General features: G+C 49.3%; 10 protein-coding genes across 10 annotated transcripts; 6 read left to right on the plus strand and 4 right to left on the minus strand.

Moving 5' to 3' along the window:
* Positions 1 to 267: 267 nt before the first annotated feature.
* FPRO_03176 (uncharacterized protein) lies at positions 268 to 2,019 on the minus strand (the record flags this gene model as incomplete). Its single annotated transcript, XM_031226641.1, has 2 exons — positions 268 to 1,484; positions 1,533 to 2,019. 2 exons carry the CDS (start codon positions 2,017 to 2,019, stop codon positions 268 to 270), a joined length of 1,704 nt encoding a protein of 567 aa, XP_031077157.1.
* Positions 2,020 to 3,994: 1,975 nt separating this feature from the next.
* FPRO_03175 (uncharacterized protein) lies at positions 3,995 to 5,412 on the plus strand (the record flags this gene model as incomplete). The annotated part of the gene is made up of 2 exons (XM_031226642.1): positions 3,995 to 4,858; positions 4,909 to 5,412. 2 exons carry the CDS (start codon positions 3,995 to 3,997, stop codon positions 5,410 to 5,412), a joined length of 1,368 nt encoding a protein of 455 aa, XP_031077158.1.
* Positions 5,413 to 5,882: 470 nt separating this feature from the next.
* Positions 5,883 to 6,596, plus strand: FPRO_03174 (uncharacterized protein; the record flags this gene model as incomplete). The annotated part of the gene is made up of 1 exon (XM_031226643.1): positions 5,883 to 6,596. The coding sequence occupies one exon, from the start codon at positions 5,883 to 5,885 to the stop codon at positions 6,594 to 6,596; it is 714 nt and encodes a 237-aa protein (XP_031077159.1).
* A 345-nt stretch (positions 6,597 to 6,941) lies between these two features.
* On the minus strand, positions 6,942 to 8,924 carry FPRO_03173 (uncharacterized protein; the record flags this gene model as incomplete). Its single annotated transcript, XM_031226644.1, has 3 exons — positions 6,942 to 7,304; positions 7,363 to 7,809; positions 7,887 to 8,924. The coding sequence occupies 3 exons, from the start codon at positions 8,922 to 8,924 to the stop codon at positions 6,942 to 6,944; spliced, it is 1,848 nt and encodes a 615-aa protein (XP_031077160.1).
* A 1,382-nt stretch (positions 8,925 to 10,306) lies between these two features.
* FPRO_03172 (uncharacterized protein) lies at positions 10,307 to 11,539 on the plus strand (the record flags this gene model as incomplete). The annotated part of the gene is made up of 5 exons (XM_031226645.1): positions 10,307 to 10,353; positions 10,413 to 10,441; positions 10,544 to 10,980; positions 11,032 to 11,314; positions 11,364 to 11,539. The coding sequence occupies 5 exons, from the start codon at positions 10,307 to 10,309 to the stop codon at positions 11,537 to 11,539; spliced, it is 972 nt and encodes a 323-aa protein (XP_031077161.1).
* A 1,021-nt stretch (positions 11,540 to 12,560) lies between these two features.
* Positions 12,561 to 14,270, plus strand: FPRO_03171 (uncharacterized protein; the record flags this gene model as incomplete). The annotated part of the gene is made up of 1 exon (XM_031226646.1): positions 12,561 to 14,270. One exon carries the CDS (start codon positions 12,561 to 12,563, stop codon positions 14,268 to 14,270), a length of 1,710 nt encoding a protein of 569 aa, XP_031077162.1.
* Positions 14,271 to 15,206: 936 nt separating this feature from the next.
* FPRO_03170 (related to membrane protein, contains two CBS domains) lies at positions 15,207 to 17,084 on the plus strand (the record flags this gene model as incomplete). The annotated part of the gene is made up of 4 exons (XM_031226647.1): positions 15,207 to 15,476; positions 15,545 to 15,704; positions 15,751 to 16,420; positions 16,466 to 17,084. The coding sequence occupies 4 exons, from the start codon at positions 15,207 to 15,209 to the stop codon at positions 17,082 to 17,084; spliced, it is 1,719 nt and encodes a 572-aa protein (XP_031077163.1).
* Positions 17,085 to 17,312: 228 nt separating this feature from the next.
* FPRO_03169 (putative carboxy-cis,cis-muconate cyclase) lies at positions 17,313 to 18,503 on the minus strand (the record flags this gene model as incomplete). The annotated part of the gene is made up of 3 exons (XM_031226648.1): positions 17,313 to 18,151; positions 18,199 to 18,307; positions 18,357 to 18,503. The coding sequence occupies 3 exons, from the start codon at positions 18,501 to 18,503 to the stop codon at positions 17,313 to 17,315; spliced, it is 1,095 nt and encodes a 364-aa protein (XP_031077164.1).
* Positions 18,504 to 20,242: 1,739 nt separating this feature from the next.
* FPRO_03168 (uncharacterized protein) lies at positions 20,243 to 22,706 on the plus strand (the record flags this gene model as incomplete). The annotated part of the gene is made up of 2 exons (XM_031226649.1): positions 20,243 to 21,729; positions 21,779 to 22,706. The coding sequence occupies 2 exons, from the start codon at positions 20,243 to 20,245 to the stop codon at positions 22,704 to 22,706; spliced, it is 2,415 nt and encodes an 804-aa protein (XP_031077165.1).
* Positions 22,707 to 23,051: 345 nt separating this feature from the next.
* On the minus strand, positions 23,052 to 23,793 carry FPRO_03167 (uncharacterized protein; the record flags this gene model as incomplete). Its single annotated transcript, XM_031226651.1, has 2 exons — positions 23,052 to 23,327; positions 23,383 to 23,793. 2 exons carry the CDS (start codon positions 23,791 to 23,793, stop codon positions 23,052 to 23,054), a joined length of 687 nt encoding a protein of 228 aa, XP_031077166.1.
* Between the last annotated feature and the right edge of the window lie 1,305 nt (positions 23,794 to 25,098).

Below are 25,098 nucleotides of genomic sequence, written 5' to 3' on the forward strand. Positions count from 1 at the left end.
ATTTGACTTCCTACTATCGACAAATTGTCAGCCGTGGACTTGTCTCTTTTAAGGGCGTGGTTGACAAAACTGCAGGGTTGCTCACGACATTAGCACGAATAATAAGTAATCAGAACGCCCAAGTCAGCATGGCAACGCCACTCCCACACACATGTCAAATATGGTCATCTATCACTTCAACTCAGGCTTTTTATGTAAAAAGTCCACATGGACATGATATTATTGATTCGTTATTCATTAATAATCCAATATATTTGATATGATCATTTACCACCCCCCTGGTCTTTGAGATTCAACGTCATAATTATAGGGAGGAGCCCTTTCAGGTCTCGCAGATGCTGCGCGAGGCGGCATTGGGTTCGTCAAGTTCCTTTGTGGAGGTTCCCGAAAAGGCATTGGCCCTGTGGCACTTCGTACTGGAGGAGCGAAGGGCCGTTGCATTGCGGCTCCGCCCTGATGAGAGTTCACAGATGATGCAGTGCTCATACGACCTCCCGGATTGTAAGCTTGGTATTGGGGTGCCTGAGCCGAAGGAAATGTTTCCGTGGGCTGCGAAAAGGTATCCATGGGGCGAACGCTGGGAGCGCGAGTCGGGGGAGGGAAGAAAGGCGCCATGTCAGAGTTCATTGGACCAGGACTCTCTGTAAATCGCCCAGCAAGAGTTGCCATTGGGTCCATTGCCATTTGGTTTGGATTATAAGGCCCAAAGTTGTCATGCCTGTCAGTGGTAGATCGGGCTTGAGAGTGGCCCTGGTAGTTAATGGGAGGCACATCAGGCACGGGGGATGCAATCCGTCCATATCCACCTCCAGATCTAGAAGTGGCTCGGGATGCGTAGCTCACGATAGATGCCGCAGTGCCCTGTCTAGATGGTAAAGTTCGTTCTGAAGCTGTGGGTGCGTTCTCCATGCCACCTGGCGTACCAGGGCGTGAAGTGTAAGGCGGCAGTGTCATCATGGTGTCGTTACGATTCAGCATAGGGGGGTGATCCATTTTGGTGACTGGGCCAACGTTTGGCAAAGTTGGTAGAGTGGCAGCTCGATCGAGGTGAGGCTTCTCTCCATTCTTCTTGGCCGCCTTGATTTCAGCCTTGAAGCGGCTGGCCTCCTCCCTAGCTAGAGCTTTGTTGACCGTCTTTGTGACGATCTTCATCAACGCCTTGGTGACCTTCCGCTCGCAGTATCCAGAAAGACCACCGTCGGCAGCAGGAATCCAATGGTACAGAAAGAATACCCAAAACAGAACGGCAGCGAGAAGGAAAAGCGCAGAAAATACCCAGATAACCAGAGTGAAACACATTCCGGAGAGGATAAGTGCCTGTTGATAATCTTCTTCGGCAAGGATCTTGATCTTCTCGAAGAATCCAGTAATGGAGTCGCCCACATTGTCAGCTGTAGGAGTCAATTGCGCCTCATACACTGATTTGAGTGTGAAGGCATTGAGGACCTGACGGGGACCTGAGCAGATGATGACTCGGATCCAGGCTATAGAAATCAGTAAAGAGTATTTCATAAGTTAACGTGTAAGCATACCTTGAAAGTTGAAGTATGTGAAAAGCGCGATATATTGTGCGCCTTCTTTACTTTTGGTGAGTTCTGCAAAGACTAGGAATCTTTTCCAACCTTGCGAACCAAGTCGAATTGACTCCCATCGAACAGCTAAGCTGTCAAGATAGGATTCCGCAACATTCCCTCGTCTGATGACCCGAAAGGCGCGGAAACCCTCGTAAGCTAGGTTGATGAATGAGAGAATAATGCAAATAGAGAAGATCCATTTCGTGACGTCAAAAGAGATAGCAGGATCGATCTTTGAAGACCAACGATCGAACACGAGTAGATTGACGGCAGTAAAACTGTCAACAACATAGACAGCAACTGAAACGAGAAGCATAAGCCACAGGTAGATATATGCGAACACAGTTCCGCATCCACGGCTTTTAAAGTCGCGGAGATTGATGTATTCCCATTTCTGGTCAGCAATCCCCACAACCTGCTTCTTTCGATTTCCGCAGCAAGTCATGGTGAGGACAGCGAGAGTCTGAAGAAGCTATTTCGAAAACAGAGGTCGTCGGTGGGTATAAAGGTTGTCGAGTGACAGAATATCGGGTTCCTTCGCCAGCGAAGACCGAATACACCGCTATTGAAAGAAACGAAGCAGGAACGTCAAATATATATATATATATACTGCAAATAAGCGATCGTGATAATTTCGTGCTGCAACCGGTGCGCGATAAGTGAGGGTTTAGTGTAAAGTTGAACACATGGCTGTAGTTGCCGTAGTTGATAATGTCGTATATACTTTCGATTGGTAGGTTGATTTGTTTGTCCAAGAGAAATATTGTAGCCAGGTATCTTTAAGGTATGAGTGAAATTGGTAAATGTCGAGCTCAATAGAGAACAATAGCCATATAAAGATGGCTGTTCTCGGTGGTTGAATGACGATATATTGTTTGAGATTCGAGACAATGGAATGAAAGATTGACGAAACCGACACAAAAGAGATTGTACTCCGTACCGAAGCCAAGAAAAGAGCCGTCAAAGCTGTAGTGTGAACTATTACTGTACAATAGCAGTAGAAGGCTGGAAGATGAATGAAAGGGAGTCTGGAACAATGATGCACGGCAGAAATGGGAGGGATGTTTCAAATGAGAGGAGAGCCTCGGGGCTAAGGTAGTTAAATCGCATTATTATCCAGCATTGACTTGACTTCAAACAGGAAGGAGCGGAGATCAGCATCTACAGCAAGTGTAACGCTACGAGAACCCTGGCCTTTAGTGGCGCCACTGCCTGCAGGTACCAAACGCCAAACGTTGGGAGCATTATCTTGAGGGGTTCATCGAGACCAATGATTGGCCGTGGAGAGGCTGCGGCGCGGAACAAGGCCACTATCAACAAGAACTCAGTGGTTATGAGCCTATTGCCTCTGTCGGGCCTTGGATGGAGAAGACTGGGCGTTGCCGCTGGTGTTCACTCATTTCTCTTGTTTCAGTGGCTGGGTTTTCTTTATCCTCCAACCGCCAACTGGAATCTTGACGGCCCAAGAAGACGGGCGCGACCAATCCCACGGCGCCAGACACTAACAGCGAATCAGGGCGATTAGCCGCCATGTTCAGCGGTAATAATTCAGGACAATAACAACGCCGTGTAACCAGAACTGACAGCACATTATCAAGTGAAACTTGGATCGGTGCTCCCGAATTCTCGAGTTTCAGCGTGGTTGCATCGCAACAAATCCCCCAATTCTCTCGGGTCACTCGAATGGGTGAAACATGCTAATAGTGGTCGGGTTGCCTCCCCCGCGTCAATCCATGCCATGAGCACCGAGACTGTTGCACACAAAGTCCAGAGCTAACTTGGTCGCAATCTTGGGTCTTGGGCATTTTGGAAACCCGCTTGTAAATCTTCATTTCCCGTAGGACACCATAAACTCACAATCACTCACTGGCATCACATGAGTTGGTGAGACGAGATGCCTCGTCAATCAAGAACTATCACAACCTGCCTCGGTGACAACCATGGCCACAATGACAATCACCGGTTGCTGGCTCCTGGCTGCTTCAAAATTGAGAAATAACGCAATCGACGACAGTTGGCCATTGTGGGCTGAGTGCTCACCCATGACGTTATAAACTTTCCCTTCACACCTTTTCTTTGTTCGAAACAACTCTAAAAGGGTCGTGCGAGCAACGAATGGATGGTCCTATACATGAGACTATGAGCTACTCCCCGCTATTCACATCAGTGACTGACAAAATCAGACATCTCTTTGTTCGGATGGCGCAAATAGCATCGCATTCACTTGAACAAAGAAATGAGGCAATCATTAGCTTCGTCCAATATGCGGCGGAGTTGGGTTCTTTGTTATCTGTTCCCGTCCCAGGGACGGTGGCAGAGGTCATGACAAGAGGAATATTTACTCTCAGGGATATCTTGAACATCCCATCTACTACATCTTTCTCTTGTCTCGAGTGAACATCTCCGTCTTTACCATCACCATGACTTCCGGATACTCGTCGAATCCTGATATCGGGATGTTCGGTAGTCTCAAGACAAAGGTTGAGAAACCAACATTTGAGCTCGTCGAGCAGGTCAAGAAGAATGTCTGGATTGTTACGAGAAAAGAGGACCCGCGACGAGAGAAATATCTCGCCAGTCCTAGCAGCCCCTTCGGAGTGAAGCCCGATGGTACTGTCGATGTCACGAAGGCACATCGAGAAGCTGAGGCTCTCAACACACTTCTGTCGGCGCACAATCAAGCCTACACTATCCGTCAGATCCTCAACCACGAAAACCTCATTTCTATCGTTGGTGTCATAGAGAACTGGCATTTCAACAAGTCGCAAATATCTGACCTCATCCCGGAAAACAATGTTCAGATGCTCGTCTGGGACTTTGGTGATGCTGGCAACCTCAGCGCTCTGTTCCGCCATTATCCCTGCACAAGTCCTGAATTCTATCTGCCGGAATCTCTCTGTTGGCACGTTCTGCGTTCTTTGATTCGCGCAGTGACTTATCTCCATGACGGGAAACGACTCATTTACCGGCCCGAGCAACCTGGTCGTCACGCGGTCAGAAAATGGGTTTCTGTCAACACCGATTGGTTCCCAATTCTGCATCGTTGCATCGAGCCTATGAATGTCTGGCTTCAGCATCCTCGCGGCAATGAGACCTATGGCCAATGCAAATTAGGCGATTTTAGCAACGCAGCTGTCACATGTCACATTGTGGATGACCAATTCGATCCTAACACTATTCACACAGATTCGAATGGGATGGCATTAGCTACAAAGGAGGGGATGTGGCGACTGGAGGATACACGATCTGACTCTCGTGTCCCCCCAGCGTCGATTTCGAACGAGGTTGGTACCCAATGCTGATCAATAACCTACCACTAACTCACATGCTGTAGGGAGATCGACCCTATACCCTCGGGGATGAGATGTGGTCTATTGGGGTGACGGTTTTCACCATGATGACTGGCCAGGCTCCAACTTACTACTGTGAGGAATGCGGTTGTTCACATGTCACTTTCTGCGAAGACGGTGGCTGTCTAGAGAAAAAGGCCATTGCAAAAGGATGTGACTGTTTTCTCGGTGGCTGTGAGCATATAAGCCAGACGGAGTGTGAGGAAGAGGTCTCAGGATGGCCCGATTGTCCAGCTTGGCATAATTGCTCCGAGTTCACCATCAACATTCATTCGTACCTTGCACGAGCTCGTTACACCAAACCATTGCGTGCCATGATCATGGTAATGCTGGGATATAACCCTGCACAGAGAAATGAACCTTGGGTTCGAATGGCAGAGGTCGCGCAGATGGTGGAGCTCGCATATGGGCAGTGGAAACAAGAGACTGAGGAGGGGAGACTCTACGTGGATGTTGAGGATGACCTACTTCAGAGAGCTACACACTGAGGGTGTGAGTAAGCAGAAATAAGTATAGTAGGCTCTTATCTCCGTATGCTATTTTTTTTATTACTACTCTTATAAACCCAGATAATTTCTTTGGGTGCCTCACAATAATCATGTTCTTTGTCTTGGACCTTGAATTAAAGAGCCAATGATCTTACACGACTGCATGTCAACTTACAGAGCCAATGAGATAAAACCAGTCACAAGCTCTCCACCTTCGGGCCCCGCCATCAACAAGGCTTGGACAAGTTGAACCTGGCCTGGACCTGAGCCGTTTCCCCATTCCACCTCAACACGCATCAAGGCTTGACTCTTCTTTTCTTCCAAGCAACGAGCGGGTCTTTTCTCGTTCCTGTATAATAATCAAGCCCTATTTTCCTTAGGTATCTAACGAAGAATCACGTCAATTTCTGCATTCGAGAAAGTCCCCAGAGGCGGCTATCAACTTATCAATCGCCAATCGTTCAATCACCATGTCCATCTCCCACCCAACGCCTCCTCTTCTCCTCACAAAGCGCCTTACGGCGTTCCTCAACGCGAACCGAACTCCCCAGCTTCCTACCCTTCTTCTTACAAGCCCTCACGGCAAGCTTCTGGCACACGCAAGTCCTCATCCCGTAGCCGCTCTTCGAACACACGCTACCGTTGCCGCATCACTCCTCGCCATACACTCCACCTCGGCACCTGCCCTCGCTGCGTCTCTACCCGGTTCTCGCACACCCGATCCGATCGGAAGCTCGCCTCCTGAAGAGGATGACCTCGAAGACGAGACAGATCGATTATCACAAAGTCAGCAGCTCGACTCACATAAGTCTGGCAAGGGACGTGGCATCAAGCCTGCTACTGTCACGGTTCAACTTACGAGCGGGACTGTCGTGATCCGTAGGTTGAAGTGCGGTCTCCTCTTCGTCTGCGTCGGGCCCGCCAACCCAGATGTCACGGAGCATGGTGTGCCAAATGTGCATGATCTCCATGTTCCCGCTGGCGAATCCTCTCATGTTGGCAGTCCAGATGGAGCAGACAGTATTCTGAGTACTGGTGGACAAACAACAGCTAGTCTCGAGAGCAACGCAGGCTCTGCCGCTGCAGTCACTGCCCTTCGCCGTCATGCCACTGAGCTAGCTCGTTGGCTTGACGACAAGCTTGGCACACTGACTGTGCCAGAGGAGGGTGTTGGCGTGGAGTAATGGCATCATGTTTGGTACAAGCGAATTGGCATAGACGGCGTTGGGAATTCTTATGAGGAATAATCAAGGAGTGATCTGAGAAAGGCTTCTTAGTAGGCGTTAAGGGCTGCCTCTTACAGAGACGGCATTTATATAATCCAGACATTGATGATACGTAATATTTTTGCTCAAAATAAGGGTATAAGAAATAAAAGCCGCTTCCAGAGACTGGATGTTTCAAGACCCCATACCAATCCATTCCTAAATAACTCCATAGCTCATAACGCCTCCGTATGCTTTTAGTTCCATGGTGCAAAGACTCGAATCCTTCGGGGCACTCCAATATTCCCAACAGAAAGAAACAGGCTACTCTATACTCATACGCATGATCCCATCATGAGTATCAATCATTCCTTGGAAACCAACTCGGCCTTTGCTGTTAAGTCGTCCTGCCGCAGAGCTACTGCCGGATAGGTTTCCTGGTGTGCTACCGGCTTCGCTTGGTGCGCTGCTGCCGGCCTTATCGCCGCCGTTGCTACCGGGACGAGAACCCCACGACATACCGTCTCTTTGGAGTGGACTCTGCATGACTGGTGAATTGTGAACGCTCATCCCAGGGCTGACAGCTCGACGTTTGAAGCTAACAGGATCAAAGTCATCGTCCCGGCGACGTTTACTGTTAATCCTTCGAGTTATTTCTGCAGCAGTTGGTGGTTGAGTACTGCCATTCTGCGGGGCCCGAGACATTAGTTTTTTGTTTCTTTTGGCCAGACAAGGGTGCACTTACAGTAGCTCCACCAACTGACGGTGAGTCCATCGCCACGTCTTCGCTGATACCTGAGGATGAGCCTCGAGGAAGAAATGCGGCAGGAGGCGGTGTGGTTCTGGCGCCGCCAGTGCTACTTGACTCAGAAAAGGTGTCCCAAAACGTCTTACCTTTTGAGTTCTTGATAGCATGTTGCTTAAAACTGCTAGAGAGACCCATGGATATGTCGCCCATGATATCGTCCTCAGGTACGTCGTTCAGACCTTCTTGCTGTGTCAAGTTGGGTGAAGAGGGTGCTGTTGTTGATTGAGTTGATTCCAAAGCCGGTTGTGTGATCCTGGGTTCAAGCTCCATGTCGCAATCACGAACTTGTTTAACAACTTCTGCCTCTCGGCGAAACTCAGACTCAGCGGGGGTGCTCTCTTCCATGAGCGCAGCACGAATGCGTGCAAATCCTTTTGTCTTGGGCTGTACCGTATTAGTTGCGCACTCGCATTGATCCGATATAAGTGACTTGCCAAAAGATTTCCCCGTCTTGTTACTACCCTCCGAATGACATTGCGCTGCCCATCTCCAAGCCCGTCCACATCGCCCATTGCTCGTGTCTCATCGGAATCTGCACCAGAAATGTGCAATTGATTAGCCTGCCAACTGATGCTCTCGCGACGAGCTCGAGAAGAATTAGTTGGTGGTGACTTGGATAGAGATGCACCACTGAATCCCAGTCCCAAGGGCCCACGAGCCTTCTTCTTGGCTTGTTTGCGGGGTCTTTGTCGCTGTTGGAAGCTCATGAGGCTGCTCATTGCAGGGGATCCAAAGGTCCCACCAGACCCTTGGGGACCGAGAATTGGTCCAATCTTATGGACCTGCGGAGTTGTTACGTAGGTTTCGTCCATATCCTCGTCCATCAGCTCATCGTCATCAGAGGTACTTGACGAATCAGAGCCGATCGCCTGACTCCCAAGCGAGCTGCTGATGTGCATCTTTTCCTGATTGCCCATGACGGACCACAGAGACGTCGACGTTTGTTCTGGGCCTGCATAATGACTTCTTCGGCTCGGTATGTTCATTGCCCGGCCACCAGCGGTGGGGGATGAGTCGGGAGAGGACTGTTCGGCGAGAGTCGAGTGATGTAGACTGGTAGCGGCACGAGAGAAGTCGAGACCACGGGAGCGACGAGGAAGTATATTGGTAGGAGATGCGTATATCTGGGAGTGGTCCAATTTAGGTGATAAAGGTGCGGGTTTGACGTATGAGTTCGCGGCTGGTGGAGTAAATTCTCGAGGGGGCATTTGTATGGAAAAGCCACGATTGGAGAAGTTTGGGCGTCGGGGCGTCACTGGCTGGGGAGTCGGAATACTAGTGTCGTCTTTTGAGGTCCGTCGAGATGCCTCGACGATGCGTGGTGAGGGAGAGAGTCGAGAGGGGGTTCCTCCTCCATCGGACATGGACCGCGTTTTCGTCAAGGGCGACCGAGCCTGAGTTTCCTGCAATCCAGTAACTTCCTGATATCCAACAGCCTTCAAATCGTCCATGATGGCAGAGTCCTCATATTCGCCCGCAGTATTTCGGAATCGATCCATGATGGCTAAATTGTTGCTTTTGCAGGCGGACGGTTTGCGGTTTCGAGTTGGCGGTCACTATTGCTAGCCTTGAACGTAACTTTGAACAAGGGGCAATAGCTGAGATGAGGATAAAAATATCATGGCATTACATGCTGTGATGTGGTGAGGGTTGAGGAAAGAAACCGTAAAAGAGAGGGCGCAAAGTTAAAGAACGCGAGGTATCGCGATGAGTGGGCGGCTGCTATTACTGACTGCAGCAACCTCGAGGTGAGTAAATAGAAATCCATCTCTTTTAGGTTTGGCCGCCTAGCGCCGCTAAGTTAGTTCCACAGACTGTTGGCGGCTGAGAAGGGCCCCGCAAGGCCAGCGTCAACAGTGAAACATTGAATTGCTCATCAACATGGATATGATTAGTCTATGAATTTTATTTCCATGGGCATGGCTGTGCTGTAATAAAAACAGTCCACAGGTTACTGGCTTCTTTTAAGTACAGTTTATCTTGAGTTCATGCGGCAAGGTACGAGTCTGCAGCATTCACCACGTGCGTACGGCAGTTGGCCTAGGTTAATCTTGACGACATATTTGGTAAAGGTGCATATAGCTGGGTGCATTTTGTACGGCTTACACAATCGGAGGCCTGTATCTTTAGCAAATGGAGATACGCAGTGTAGGATCAGCAGCCCTTTTATGTCACCAAGCCGGGGCCTAGTGACGTATTAACTGGCATGTATATTGTGTGAGAATGAATATTATGCTACTGCTTGTTGAAATGGAAGCCTGTGTCATACCAAACAGTGAGAGAAGGGTCGAGATGTAAACTTACGACGATAGCCAATGGACCTCGTATGAAGCAATGCACCTTTTCGATATTAATATATGAATGTACCCGCCCAATAAGCACCAGATTATCCCATAAGGGACTTGTAACATATACTTATGTTAGCAATTTATTCAGTTCCGAACATATACATCGTTGTTCCGAGAATACCTTCAAGCTACCCTACACTAAAGCGTGTTAATCAGTTTTGAACTTATGGTGTCTCTTTCATGATCTATGATTATAAGAGAACCGACAGACGTCCTTTGATATAGTTAGATACAAAGCCATTGTAAATGACTGAGTAGTGAGTGCTGTTGAAATAATGATCTCTCTGCTTCCATGCTTTGACGTCAGACCGGAAGTGGGGTATGGAGGGGCATTACCTCAACGATGTCTCGGCTAACTATCATGATAAAATCCAATAACTTCTCACAGATTCAATTCATACTGCACCAACAGCTCAATGAACTTTGCAAGAGCCGCGCAGCGCATCAGATCCATTCAAAACCTTCTTACTAGACAGACAGTTCATCCTATCCCAGTACCTGCTATTGCGGCTGGACAATCCAGATTAGTCACCATGGCTTCAACTACAGATACCAAGAACTACAAGTTCAACCACTCAATGCAAGTGCAGATATTCATGCATCTTCGGTACGAAAGTAGTTGCTAACTCGGTCCAAAAGGATCCGAGTCAAGGACCCCAAGGCTTCCGGTATGTCAGACACCTTGATGTCCACAGCCCCGATCATCAAGCCTTGCCTTAAGCTTAAATTGAACAAACTCAGTACTTGTGCGAATATTGACTCAAATGCAGCTAAATTCTATGAATTCCTTGGCATGAGCCTTGTTAAGAAGCTCGAGTTCCCTGATAGCAAATTTGATCTCTACTTCTTCGGCTATGACTCTCCCAATGCCCTGTCACACAACAAGAGCACTTTCGACAGACAAGGACTCATCGAGTTGACTCACAACTATGGCACTGAGGATGACCCTGAGTACAAGGTGAACAACGGTAACCAAGAGCCTAACCGTGGGTTTGGCCACACCTGCATTGCCGTCGACAACATCCAGGCCGCCTGCAAGCGTATTGAGGATGCTGGTTACAAGTTCCAGAAAAAACTGACAGATGGACGCATGCGAAACATCGCCTTTGTACTTGACCCTGATGGCTACTGGGTCGAGGTCGTTGCCAGAAATGATTACAAGCAGACGGAAGATGTGAAGGAGACTGATGTGTCAACTTACACTATGGTTTGTTCACTATCCTTGTCGATCTTCTAGAACATGTAGCTAACGATGTAGAATCACACCATGCTCCGTGTCAAGGATGCTGCGAAGTCTTTGAAGTACTACCAGGAGGTTCTTGGCATGTCCCGACTCCGCACCCTCGAGAACCCTGAGGCCGGCTTCAACCTCTACTTCCTTGGCTACCCTGGCGATCAGCCTTTCCCTGACGGCCAGGATGAGAACACTATCACCCATCGGGAGGGTCTTCTTGAATTAACATGGAACTATGGCACTGAGAAGGACGAGAGCTTCCACTATCATGACGGCAACAGCCAGCCTCAGGGATTTGGCCACATCTGTAAGTTACTACCTGTACAGGAGAGCATGCATGAAGCTGACAAGTTTAGGCGTTTCGGTTGACAACATTGATGCGGCTTGCAAGCGATTCGAAGATTTGAACGTGAGCTGGAAGAAGAGGCTTACAGACGGCCGAATGAAGAACGTTGCCTTCTTGCTGGATCCTGATGGCTACTGGATTGAGCTTGTGCAGAATGAGAAGTTCTCTGGCAAGGAGAACTTCTAGATGTCCATACTTTCACATCCTATAACAACGGAGCTTTATATCTTGAGATCAAGAAATCAAACTTAGAAACGATGTCATGAAATAAGGCATAAAATCTACGCAAACTTAGCCGCATAAGAAGCAAAATGAATGATGCGCAATGGAAAAGGCGTGGGGCAAGAAATTGATATCCGGTCGTTTTCCCCACAGCTTAAGGCTCTCATCGTACAAATAGCCATCCTGTACCTTGATAGTTACAGTGATATCCATTTCCGTTGGAGGCCAATTACTCAAGAGCGCCCTTAAAACAGAGAATCGATTCGATAGTATCGATCCAGGCATTTGTGCACATTGAGACTATATTCCAGGTTGGCCGGTAAGCCATGTTGCCGGGTTCTCGCCCGTCGTGTACCAGGTGAGCTCATCCAACACAACTGGACTCCTTTGCCCGGGAGACACGGGTCGTTTCCAGCGGTGGCACTGGAATGCCTGTGTTATGTACCCCACGACGGGCCGTGGCTTGCAGTAGTTGAACATGGAGAAGTGAGGGGTTGCAGCTTAGGCTGAGTCTGAGATACAGGTGCCACACCAAAGCTCAAGCTTCAAGCTCCACGGACATTGATGGTTATTGGTGCCCCGCCATATCCTGTACCGTGCCGTAGTACTCTGACGGTAATCACAATACTTCACTCGCTGAGCGCGCAGATGAACCACCCCCGCCCCAGAGATCACTGCCTCCGTGGGGTGCTTGCATGGGAGGACAGACTTCTGCATCTCAATCTGCCCGTTCTTATTAAGGACTTTTACTTTGAGAAACGGTGATCAAGGCTGATCTGGGCTCATTGGATTGGGTAGCCAAAAAGGTGGCGGTTATCTGTCTCATGGGAGGACAAAGACAAGAGGGGGGACGTCATCTCGATCTTTTTACTTATACTAGGCCTTGTGCCCTCTAGGCCCTCTAGGCCCTCTCACTTGAACTTGAGTTTCCTAGGATGCACACCGTCTTTGCAAGTACTTAAGAATACTACATACTCAATTCACCATGTCCCCTTCAGCTACTTTTGACACACCGTCTGCTGGCCACTCAAACCGTCTTAAGATCCTCGTACCTGAGAAAGTATCTCCAGATGGACTGGCTTTACTCACCCCTCACTTTGACGTTGACATCCGTAAAGGTTTAACGGCCCCCGAGCTTATCAATTTGATCCCCAACTACCATGGCCTAATTATTCGCTCCGAGACGCAAGTCACGGCCGAAGTCGTCCAAGCCGGACGGAAGCTGAGGGTTGTTGCTCGGGCTGGTGTTGGAGTTGACAACATAGATGTCCCTGCCGCAAGCGCCCAAGGCGTTATTGTTGTGAACTCTCCTTCAGGCAACATCCTTGCAGCGGCAGAACACACTATTGCACTGCTTCTTTCAACAGCTCGTAATGTGGGCCAGGCAGACAGCAGTGTCAAAGCTGGCCGCTGGGAGCGAAGCAAGCTCGTGGGAGTTGAAGTTGGGCGCAAGACCCTCGGTATCATCGGATTGGGCAAGGTTGGAATGAATGTTGCTCGCATGGCCATAGGTCTCGGTATGACAGTCAAGGCGGTCGACCCCTATGCAAGCACCGACATGGCTCGTCAAACAGGCGTTGAGCTGGTTCCTGGGTTGGAGGACCTGCTCCCTGTGGTTGACTTTCTGACCATTCATACGCCCCTACTTGCCACAACGCTGGACTTGGTAAGCGAGGCGGAGTTTAAAAAGATGAAGAAGACAGCTCGTGTGCTCAATGTTGCACGTGGTGGTGTTTACAACGAGGAGGCTTTGACCAAAGCACTTGATGAGGGATGGATCGCAGGAGCGGGCATTGACGTCTGGTCTTCGGAGCCATTGGCCCCAGACTCAGCAGCAGCCCGGCTCAGTCAACACCCCAAGGTTGTGGCAACACCTCATCTGGGAGCTTCAACGGTTGAGGCACAGGAGAATGTTTCCATGGATGTCTGCAAGCAGGTCCTCGAGATTCTTCAAGGTGGACTTCCTACTAGCGCTGTCAATGCCCCTATTATCATGCCGGAAGAGTATCGTAAGCTGCAACCATCTGTGCAGCTTGTCGAAAAGATGGGCCGTCTCTATACGCAGCACTTTGTGCGCAGTAAAGGAGGCATGATAGGGGGCCGTCGGTTCGAGCTCATATATCACGGCGACCTGGCTGGCATGGCCAACACCAAGCCGCTGTTTGCTGCTCTTGTCAAAGGTCTCGTGGCCACGTTCAGCGACTCGCACATCAACATGGTCAACGCAGCACTCATTGCCAAAGAGAAAGGCATTGTGATTAGCGAGACTCGGTCTGGCGATTCGCCTTCAACTTATGCCAACCTGGTGACACTGCGTTCATACCAGGCTGGTAGCAGTGGTAGTGAGCAGGTGATTGAAGGCTATGCGAGTGACGAACGAGTCTTCATCTCCAAGCTGGACAGGTTCAATGGCGTTTTTACACCAGAAGGAACCTTAATTATACTGCACAACTATGATGAGCCTGGCAAGATCGGTGGTGTTGGCATGGTGCTCGGCAATCACGGGGTTAACATCAAGTTCATGCAAGTGGCCAGTCTGGACCCCGAAGCTACTAAGGGAGCCGATACCCCGCCTGACCCGAAAGGCAACGAGGCATTGATGATTCTTGGTGTTCTCGGGCCAGTGAGTGGTGAAGTTTTGGAGGACTTGAATAACTCTCCAGGAGTTCTTGACGTTGGACTGGTTAAGCTGTGATCATGGTGCCGGTTAGGTAGTCGAACGACGTGAGGATACCATTCAACATGCTCAGGGATGGCAATGTAATCGTGATCACGACTAGGAGTACTTAGAAGTATTAAACAAAAAAAGACCAAATAAACCTTCACATGGGACGATTATCACATGCACCCCAGCAAGAAATTTCTAGCCCTAAGCTTCGGGTGCTAATGATTAAAAACTAAAAGTCTACCTTGTACATTCTTAGCTTACACCAATCCTTTTGTCATTTCGTTATAGAGACACTCAGTTTTCTTGCCTCTCGTTGACAATGGCTAAATTGATTGTCTTTATCATGACCTCATCCGGATTTTAGCTGGGAAACTAAGGGCATCGTAACGAACGGTTTTAGCTGCAACGTCAAGGCTTTAGTGGATTTTGTCTACTGCATTCGGGATCTGGACCTGGTCTAGTGGACACCTCCACCAATAGAATCATTCTCTCCTGCCTGGTAGCTCCCTGCGTCATCATGCTCGCGAGTTAGATGACCCGTATCATCCAAGGACAAGGTAGCTAATTCCAACCCTTTTGTCCCACTTCTTTTGCCTCGTCGTTCTTGTTCTTCATCAAAGCTCGCCTTTGGTGCGAAAAGGTTGAATCTTTGACTAGACGAAACGAAGCAAGAATACTTCAATTGTCCGAATAGCTTCACATTCTTATCGACAGCATCTCCTCAAGCTTCATCTTGACCCCGAGTTCCCCTGTCTCAGCCACATTCCGGTCATTATCGTGTAAGCTTTGCCAAGATCGCTTGTGCCTATCCGTCGGAAATTGATTACCTTGGCCTGCCTTGAACGCGTTCAACTCAATCTGACCTTCGACAATCGACATTTGCGGTCTTCCCGCCTCGCCTTGCGGTGACGAGATAACTCATATACCCACACACTCGATATACGGTATACACATCCCGTCACAATGGCGAACGCTGCACGATATAATATGGGCTCAATACGTCCGGCTGTCATTGGCATGGGCCGAGTCTTTGGTGCCAGTTTGACGGCTGTCTCTGCCTTTCCGGTTGACACCAAGGGCCACCATGACGCTGGCGAAGAGGGCGGTCCCAGCCTCTGGGTCCTCGCTGTTGCCTCAATGGTTCTGGTGCTTCTTGGTGGTGCTTTTGCTGGATTGACAATTGCGCAAGTCCCCCTCCCTCTTGGCGATGCGCGACGCATGCTGACCTACCCAGTTTGATGGGACAAGACAGTATTTATCTCCAGGTTTTATCGGGCGATCCCGCGGAATCACAGTCTAAGAATGCGAAACGTGTGTTGAAATTGTTAAAACGAGGAAAGCATTGGGTTCTGGTCACGCTGCTGCTATCCAACGTCATTGTCAACGAGTCCCTTCCCGTTGTATTGGACCGAACTCTTGGAGGAGGTGTTGCCGCTGTCGTTGGCAGTACTGTTCTCATCGGTATGTGAGACATGATAACTCTGGTAGACTTTGCTAACCGCAACAGTTATTTTTGGTGAAATTGTTCCCCAGTCCATCTGTGTTCGATATGGTCTTCCTATCGGCGGATACATGTCTACCCCAGTTCTTCTTCTCATGTATCTGACCGCTCCGGTTTCTTGGCCAATTGCGAAGCTTCTCGACTGGATTCTGGGCGAGGATCATGGTACCTTGTACAAGAAGAGCGGACTCAAGACGCTAGTCACCCTCCACAAGTCTCTGGGTGAGATTTCCGAGCGTTTGAACCAGGATGAGGTTACGATTATCACAGCCGTTTTGGACTTGAAGGACAAGCCCGTTGCTGAAGTTATGACGCCCATCTCCGATGTGTATACGCTTGCCGAAGACCACATCCTCGACGAAAAGACCATGGATGATATTCTATCCTCTGGGTACTCGCGAATTCCTATTTATCGTTCTGGGAATCACCTGGACTTTGTTGGCATGCTTTTGGTCAAGACACTCATCACCTATGATCCTGAAGATAGAATTCCCGTCCGCGATGTGCCTCTCGGAGCAATTGTCGAAACTCGCCCTGAAACCAGCTGTCTGGACATCATCAACTTCTTCCAGGAGGGTAAATCGCACATGGTACTGGTATCCGAATTTCCCGGCTCGGACCATGGTGCCCTAGGTGTCGTTACTCTTGAAGACGTTATTGAGGAATTGATTGGAGAGTAAGTAGACAATATCGCATATGAGGAGCATTACTGACCAGACAGGGAAATTGTTGACGAATCCGATGTCTATGTCGATGTACACAAGGCTATCCGACGTCTTACTCCCGCACCCCGAGCCCGCCGAATTCACGCAACTGCCGCCGCCGCCGCCGCAATGGCCACTAAGAAGGCCCCGGGCGACTCTATTTTGGTCGATGTTGAAGAACACGCCGACGAATACCCTCCCAATGTCGAGACTGCTTCTTTCCACAGCAATTATGAAGGAGGATTCCACAACGCTGCCAAGACTGCTATTCACATGAAGCGCCGGACCTCTGATGGCGGCATAGAAGGCACCCCAGTTGTTGTGAAGGCTAGTCTAGATGAAATGAGGTCTCAACTTCGTCTTGGACCTGCTAACCGAGCTGCGAACCCCCGCAGCAATACCCGCAGCCTCTTCAAAATCAAACAAGGTCTCGGTGCGACCCATACGCCCCCAAATGATGGCTCAAGACCTGCCCAGCCGCGCGCTGCATCCCACATAGGTTTCACGAGTACTCACGGACAATCGCAGGGGCGGACTCAGGGTCATGAACGAACACCGTTATTAGCTGAGGATCACGAAGAAGCTATAGACGATGACGAAGATGACGACGGCCGTAAAACAAATGGTCGGCATTAGGGGTATGTTTAGTGGTATGAAGAATAGGGTTCGATGGAATCGTTTCTTAGGAGTGGCAAATCTAAACCAGGGGCCTTTACTGTTGGGCACACCAGGTAGGATTTAGTTAATACACCTCTGCAGCATTGATGACAGCAGCCAAATCATGGCAACTATAATACTTTTTGACGTCAAATTTTGTCTCATTGTAACTTAATCCTTCTTCTATTCATCCATACTGATGTGCTCTCAGTCATACCAGATGGCGTTCATGCCAAAGCCAGGCTCTGGTGTTCTAACCCTTGCCACACGGGCGAGGTGCTCATCTTGCCAGCGGTAGATCTCCAGCCAACCTTCTTGATCATCCGTGATCGCTACCCACTCATCTGTCCAAGGGCAAGGTGCAACCGCATTACTATGTCCACCACTCGTAGGTGTAGGATTCAGGCAGATCTGGCGCTCAATGGCGCCGATATCCGAGAGTTTGAAGGCGGCCACATAACCTGTCAGGTCGAAGGAGTTGGCACGGGACGAGGCAAAGAGATACTTGCCCGAGGACGAAAGCACGCAGACATCAGCGCGGTACTGTGTCCACCTATCGGGGATACCTGGAGGGATCAGAGGGTAGTGCTTATGAGTGTAAACGGGCAGACGAGTTGCGGGATCGATGAGGTACTCGCAGATTCGGTTGCCCTTCTCCATAAGAGCGTAGAGGTAGTTTCCAGTAGGATGCATGGCCACCCAGCGAGGGTGGTCTCGAGCATCAGGACAATCAACAGAACCGACCAGCTCAAGAGAAGGATCGTCTTTGCTAACACGGCGATGTGTCCAGATCTTGTTAGCACGGAGGTCGGCAGAATAAAGATATTCCTCCTCAGGATCAAAGACCATTCCGTGAATACCCGTATTAGGCTGGTAAGGGTAGTTTTGGACATTTTCCTTAAGAGCCTTTGTAGTGGAATCGGTAGTGAAGACAGCACCGTGGCCAGCGTGATCGTAGAAAGGATTGCAGTAAACGGCATAAGGAGGCTTGTTCGCTGCGAGAAGGAAGATGGCACGGGTGTTTGTGGTGGCAAGAGAAGCATTGGCTGTTGAGGTTAGTTTTCAGTATATGAACTGGCTAGAGGTGACTTACGATCGTGCTCCATTGGGTGAGAGACCTGGTGAGTTATCGAAGTTGGCGATTCGACGGCGAAGCTGGACCACTTCTTCATAGCAGCACCGTAAATAGCTTTGCGATCATGCTGGGCCACATTGTGAGTTAACATCTTGCAGAGTCATACATGAGCTTACACTAAATGTCATCCATGAGATTGGTTCATCCTTAGGAATCTCGGTCCTTTTCACAAGCTTAAGTGTGAGAGCTTCATCATCGAAGGCGAAAGTGAAGATGGCACCTGGAGGAGTCCAGGTACCAACCATAAGATGATGAACAGGCATTTTGGCAGCGATAGGTATTGCTCGGAGCTTTGAGATGAGTGTAGGTCGCATATAAGCCGAAGCTAGAATCCACAGCAGAACCAAGTCAACGATCAATGAAGCAGTGCTGAGATTATTGTTGGAGGAGAAAGCACATGTAAAAAAAGATTGAGTCGTTATGATGGATGATAGAGGGGAGAGACAGGCTTAAACATTTATCCTACAGGGCATATCTTAGTGGAGAGCAACCTACTGGGTACCTTACCTACCTATGATGCATGCTCAATACAGTTACGGTTGGTTAGTAGGTGGCCGTGGGTCTAAGTCCGGGGACGGGGCCGGCAGTCTACGGCGGCAGATGTTGACGGATATGATTTCGGCATTGGACCGATGTTAATGAGTGGGCAGTTGGCTTTTGTTAACATGAGCATTTTGAAATCTATTTAGTCACTAGCGAAAACCCTTGAAATGATATAACCTGTTAGACGCTCATCATGACACCTGAATTGTATCAACAGCCCAGACTCATGATGACAGGGCTCTCATGGTACGAGATCCATCTGACTTGCTGTGTTTCATGAGACGCAATTGATCTCAGTCGGTCTTCAAAATAATCTCTATTTGATCAAACGGTCTATTGACTATTTTCGGGGCATGTTGAACCTAAATATGAATGGAATTTTGTTAAGCTGGTCCAATTGCATCTAGAATACAGAGTACTCCGTACCCCGCATTGACTTCCCCGATGTTGATCCCAGCACAAAGCCACTAACGTCCTTCTTCTCGTGCTATTAAACATTTGGATACTATTATGTGAAACGATGTTCCCTTTTTAACCAAAAATACTATTGAGCAACCATTGAGAAGAGGTCATGATGACATACCCTTGCTCATGACCATGGCCTTAATACGAACGCGAGAAAGATGTTATGGCCGCTTGTGTAGCCCAGCGATTCATACAAGCTAAACAACAAACAAGGATGTCCCCAGCTGATGTTTTGAGCAGTCATGGCGATCCTTGGCCTCAAGAGTACTCATGATATGAGTGTGATAGAGAATACACCAACCGACACATGTATGTTCAGTAAAGTGTATACGTAGCATTGGAGCGAAATGAGAACCGAGTATTCCCTTTAATTTAAATTGATTTGTAGGAGGTACTTATTGAATATGGATCTTTCAGCCGGTAAAGGCTGAACTAATGAAATTGCTGCTTGGCTAATCAACGCTGTAAGCGATAGCATCACTCGATCACGAATCGCCTTTCCAGCTCCTACGCTTGGAGGAGCGAAAAAGAAAAGAAAAGAGTTGCCCGATCATTGTTATTATTACTACAAGCAAGCAAATATAGTCTTGTACGACCTATTTTGCCATCGTGCATCATCATCGTCTGCCATCACTGGTGCGATAAGATAGGGCCTCCGTCACCCGGTCAACGGCCGTTTCCCAATAAACAGTCAACGGCTTGTCTAATAGTGCCTTGGCTCTGGCTACCTAAGCGACCTACTTTCTTGCTAGCTCCAGTTCCAGCTCCAGCTCCAGCTCCAGCTTGTCTTCTCAACTTTAACTTACTTTTATTCTTTCTGCAATGGCGTAGCCCAATTCGCAGTCTTAGTTGGCTTCTTATTCTCATCAGTTGGCGTGAGACTTGGTTTTGTTCATTACCAGATTCTTTTTAAACCCTTCATTTCTACAGATATCGTTGTGGCGAAAGCTACTTAGCAGCTCTCATATAACCACGGATATTGTGGCTCGACACCATGAATACAAACGACGTAAATAGCTTCGACGTCGGTCGAAGACCACGGCCCAAGTCCTCCATCCTCGAGGGCTTCATGCATCGTCGTCAAGCTTCCACCGATACCCATTCATTCCAGGCCCCCTTCGATGGTCCTGTCTCTCCTATACAGCCAAAGATCATGGCCTTTGAGAACTACTCCAACCCAGGGGCACTGGCAGAACTACAATACAACCAGCAAGAGTCCTCCGGACGCTTCTCACGGCGACAGGACCGAGGCCGATCACAGTCCCCGACCAAGAGCAGCTTTGGCAACTTCACCATCATAACAGCACCCGGCAAAGAAGCCAAAGGCTCGAAATCTCGCGATCCCTCTCCCACTAAACCGAAACGGCCAAAGTCAACAACTAACCTAGCTGGTCTGCTCAAGCCCAAGACGCTGCGAAACTTGGGCAGGTTCGGATCCGACGACAATGTCAATTCATCCAAGGACAAGGAAAACAGAACTCCCGAAGAACCTGTAGCGGACCCTGCACCGACACCCATTTATTCTCAGTTTGCCTCTCGACCGAACATTGAACCAGCCCAAAGTACACGCCGTAGTATGGACGAAGCACGGGCACCAAATGCTCAGGATCTTTATAATGGCAGTCGAGTCGCCGTCAAGGAGCGACCGAAATCATACCATCCCATGCTGGGAAGAATGGAACCACCCCCCTCACCAACCAAGGCACGCACTTCTAACGATTCCCGAAAGGGATCAAAAGACTCGACTGAGGCCAAGAGTAAGAGCGGTCGAGGTAAGGTCTTGAGCGTCTTTACTACATTCAACCACAGCCGATCCAAGTCAACGTCAGTTGTACCTGAGCCGACTGAGGCCGTGCTTGACCCCAAGGATATTGACAAGCACCTTGAAGCCATGTTGGACCGACGGAACATTCCAGAGAACCAGAGGTACAAGATGAGGAACCTGAGCAACACTATCAAGATGGAGTTTATCCGCCAGGACTGGGCGGAATCACAGGCTTCTCGGACAGAGAGATCATGCTCAACAGACAGCGCCAACAGCGGCTTGGTCATAGAAGCCGGTATGCAAAATGAGGAGAAACAGAAGCGATCACGAGGCAAGAGTTTTACTCTCTCACGAGGAAGAAAGGAACCAAAGGAACCAGGCTCTCCCATCAAAAAGTCAAAGGGCGAAGGGACATTGGGTCGTCATTTCAGAAGCAAGTCCACCGACAGCGTGGTCAGCGAAGGGCCTCCTGGGTCCAGCGGCTCCGTATCCAACTCTGGAATTCTTTCCAAGATTAAGCTCAACCAAGGCCCAGGCGATTACGTGGCCTATCTTAGAAAGGTTCAAAAACCAGAACTTGTCGAGGTCGGCAAAGTTCACAAGCTACGACTGCTTCTCAGGAACGAGACAGTGGCATGGATCGAGGACTTCATTCAGCAAGGCGGCATGAAGGAGATTGTAGGTCTGCTCAACCGCATCATGGAGGTTGAATGGAGGTAAGTCAGATTCAAGATGTGTTCCACAAACGTAACTAACGATTGATAGGGAGGAACATGAAGATGCACTGCTGCACGAGAATCTTCTCTGTCTAAAGGCACTGTCGACGACAGCTCGCGCCATGCAATATCTTCACACGATCCAGAGCGATCTATTTCCCAAGCTCCTACATATGCTTTTCGACCCAGAGAAGAAGGGTCCCAGCGAGTTCACCACTCGTAACATCATAACATCCGTCTTGTTCACGTATATTGAGTCTGCTGCACCAGCCGAACGGTTCACAAGAGCCCAGAGCATTCTCGCACACCTCAGAGACCCCGAGCCAAAGGAGGATCAGCGCCCATTGCCATTTGTCCTAGAGATGAGACAAGAAAGGCCATACCGCGTTTGGAGCAAGGAGGTTGTTAGCGTCACTAAGGAAGTGTTCTGGATCTTCCTTCACAACGTCAACGTTGTATCCCTTCCTTCGGACCGCCCCTCGACGTGTGACCCTGCCCCCGGTCCGTACGGTTACATGCTTCGACATTTCCCTCAAGAGCGCCCCCCGGTCCCAGCAGCACCATATGTGGGCGGAGTCGAATGGGATGCGACCAACTACCTGGCTTCTCATCTCGATCTCATGAACGCCATTTTGGCCTGCACACCGACACAAGAGGAGCGCAACACTCTCCGCGCACAGTTCCGAATTTCGGGATGGGAGCGATGCCTTGGTGGTAGTCTACGACTCTGCAAAGAGAAGTTCTATGGAAGCGTGCATGACGGGCTTCGGACATGGGTCGGAGCGGCGGCCGAGGATGGTTGGGATGTCAAGGATGTGCGATACGGGCCGCCCCCTGACGCTCGGGCTTCACCAAAGAAAACTGGAGGTGGTCAGAAGAAACCGGTCGAGGCGGCGCCAAAGCTTGAGATGCCGAAGCTCGATTTTGGGTTGGATAAGGCATCCACTCCGAGTAAGGAGAAGGACATGTGGCTGTGATGAAATGGCAAATCTTGAAGTGCCAGCATTTGTTTCTTGCATGTATTTCCTTGTTGGTCTGGAGCTAAGGTTGATTGTTGGTTGTTTGGAAGTCATGGTAGAGATCCTACTTTGATGATGGCATGTTAATGAACTGATGACACAAAAAACTGCATTGTTGACCCATCCATTCGTGCTTCGGGTTACTTGACACAAACTCCTTGTAGATCTCACGTGGTCCCGTGATGTACAGCCTATGTGACGCTCAGGACCAGCCAGCCACCGTATGCTGTGCCCTTGTTGTCCTGAAAACTTTTGGTCCAAGGTAGTAGTATTGTATTCTTTATCCCCTACGACGGATGCTGTTCAAAGATTGCTTCGATGAAGCTTGAAGGACTCAAAAACCGTTGCACCTTTGAGCACATCGTCCTTGACCTTTTCATCAGCGGCTGTCAGCTTGGGCAGCAATTCGAGGACCTCAGAAACCTTGTTCTGAGGAATGACCACCACCCCGTTGATTGGATCGCTAAATGCAAGGTCGCCAGGAGAGACGAGGGTTCCATCAATGTCGAGAGGTACCTGGATCGCCCAGGGCACGCTCCCTCCACCGACCCCAACGGTGGACAGCCCTCGAGCCCAAATCTGCATTGTACCTCCGAGTTCAGCTTGTTCCAAGAGCAGGGTAAATGGCACTCACCGGCAAGGAAGTACTCTTTAGTTCCGCTATATCTCTGGCTCGCCCAGCTACAACAATGCCCTTGGCTTGGCACACTTTCATGCGAACCGCCATGATCCCACCACAAACAGCATTCTTTTGACCATCGGGCTGCTTGAGAACCACAATGGTTCCTGGTTCTGTCAGATCGGCCCAATGGGTTCCCTCAGGGATGTTCTTTTGTATTTCTGGGATATTCTGTCCCTTTGAGGTGAAGAGAACTGTTGAAACTGGAGCAACGGTAACCGATGTTGCATCACCTTCAGGAGAGCTGTATAGGTTCAGATCGGCAACAAAGCCGGCGCCGGGAACCTTTAACTTGAGGAGTGCGTCCGAGATATCACAAGCGGAATACTGCAGCAGCTTTACCAAGTCCTCGGCGTGGTAACTCATGCTGATAGCGTCCAAGGGCAACAAGATTTTAGCGAATACGGCGAGTCGGTGAGCAAGGACTATCAAATAGTTGCAGTTTCGAAGATTAAAAGCCTCTTTGACGTTGTAAGTGCGTTATAGCCCCCGGGTTAGAACTTGCCGGTAATCGCAGGAAGTTCAGGTCGTAGTGGAACTTGGAGCTCCATGACTCCGGAGCCTCCCATCAACCGGGACGTACAGTCCAATCAGAAGCATTACCAGCACATGCTTTGGATGCACGAACTAGGTGGGGGATGGCCAGGGAGAGCTTGGCCGAGGCCAATCATTCAACTCGAAGGATCTGGCCCTGGACGGGAATTCAAAGTTGACGAGGAACCGGCGTTTTATTTGCGACTGCAACTGTGAGCTAGCGACAGAGATAAATTAGGAGCTCAAGCGGAGCAACCCTGGCATGACGTCTCTTGTTTACTCTTCTCTCTTTCGGATCCTCTTCTGGACTATTCGCAGGAAGGTTTTTTTCCCTCTCTCTTTCGTTTTTTGGTACATTACGCAAAAATGACTATCAGTTCCCGTCCTGGTATCAATCAGTCAGTGACGAGGACTCAGGATACCCAAATGTGACGTGTCTTATGAGCAAGGGCCAAGATCAAGACGGTGTCCAGTCCAAGCATGGCCTACGCCTACATACATATTCTTTATCGCCGCGATAGACGACCGGCTTCCTTCGGGCAACGAGTCATGGCGAGGCATGATTAATGTTTCAGAGAGGCTGGTGTTGCAGAGTAGAATTTTGGTATGAAGCTGGTCCCTATGGTGAGCAACAGGTGGGGTTCACCAGACATCAACGGAAATTCCGATGATACAAGAACAAAACAGCGATATACGACTAACGTGGTAACCGGCCGAAAAGAATTAAAGAGCGGCTTGCAATTTCCCAACGTGACAAGCCGCAATTCCATGTGTTACAGCGGACTCATCCATTCCTGTTACCACATGGAATAGATGCTGTCAAAAGTAGATGCTACGCTAGCTAAAAGTGCTTGGGCTAGATAGCTCAACCCGTCCGTTCTATCAACTCAACCCCAGACACACGGACATTCCAAGGGTCCGGTCAACTTGTGACATGTGCTTCAAGGCTGGGTTGAAGACGATGAGAGCTTTGCTCAACTGGTTTCAAACTGCTCGTTCAGATAACAGTACAGACACACATGAGCAATGAGACATCTCCTTATGCTAAGATCAGCTGTTAATGACTGCTTCTGGCTTACTGCGTAGGATAATCTATGAAGCGGAACCGGATAATAGAGACTCATTGGGGGGGGGGGG

Source organism: Fusarium proliferatum, assembly GCF_900067095.1.
Source record: "Fusarium proliferatum ET1 genome assembly, contig: FPRO_scaffold002, whole genome shotgun sequence".
In the NCBI taxonomy this organism is placed as follows: Eukaryota; Fungi; Ascomycota; class Sordariomycetes; order Hypocreales; family Nectriaceae; genus Fusarium; species Fusarium proliferatum.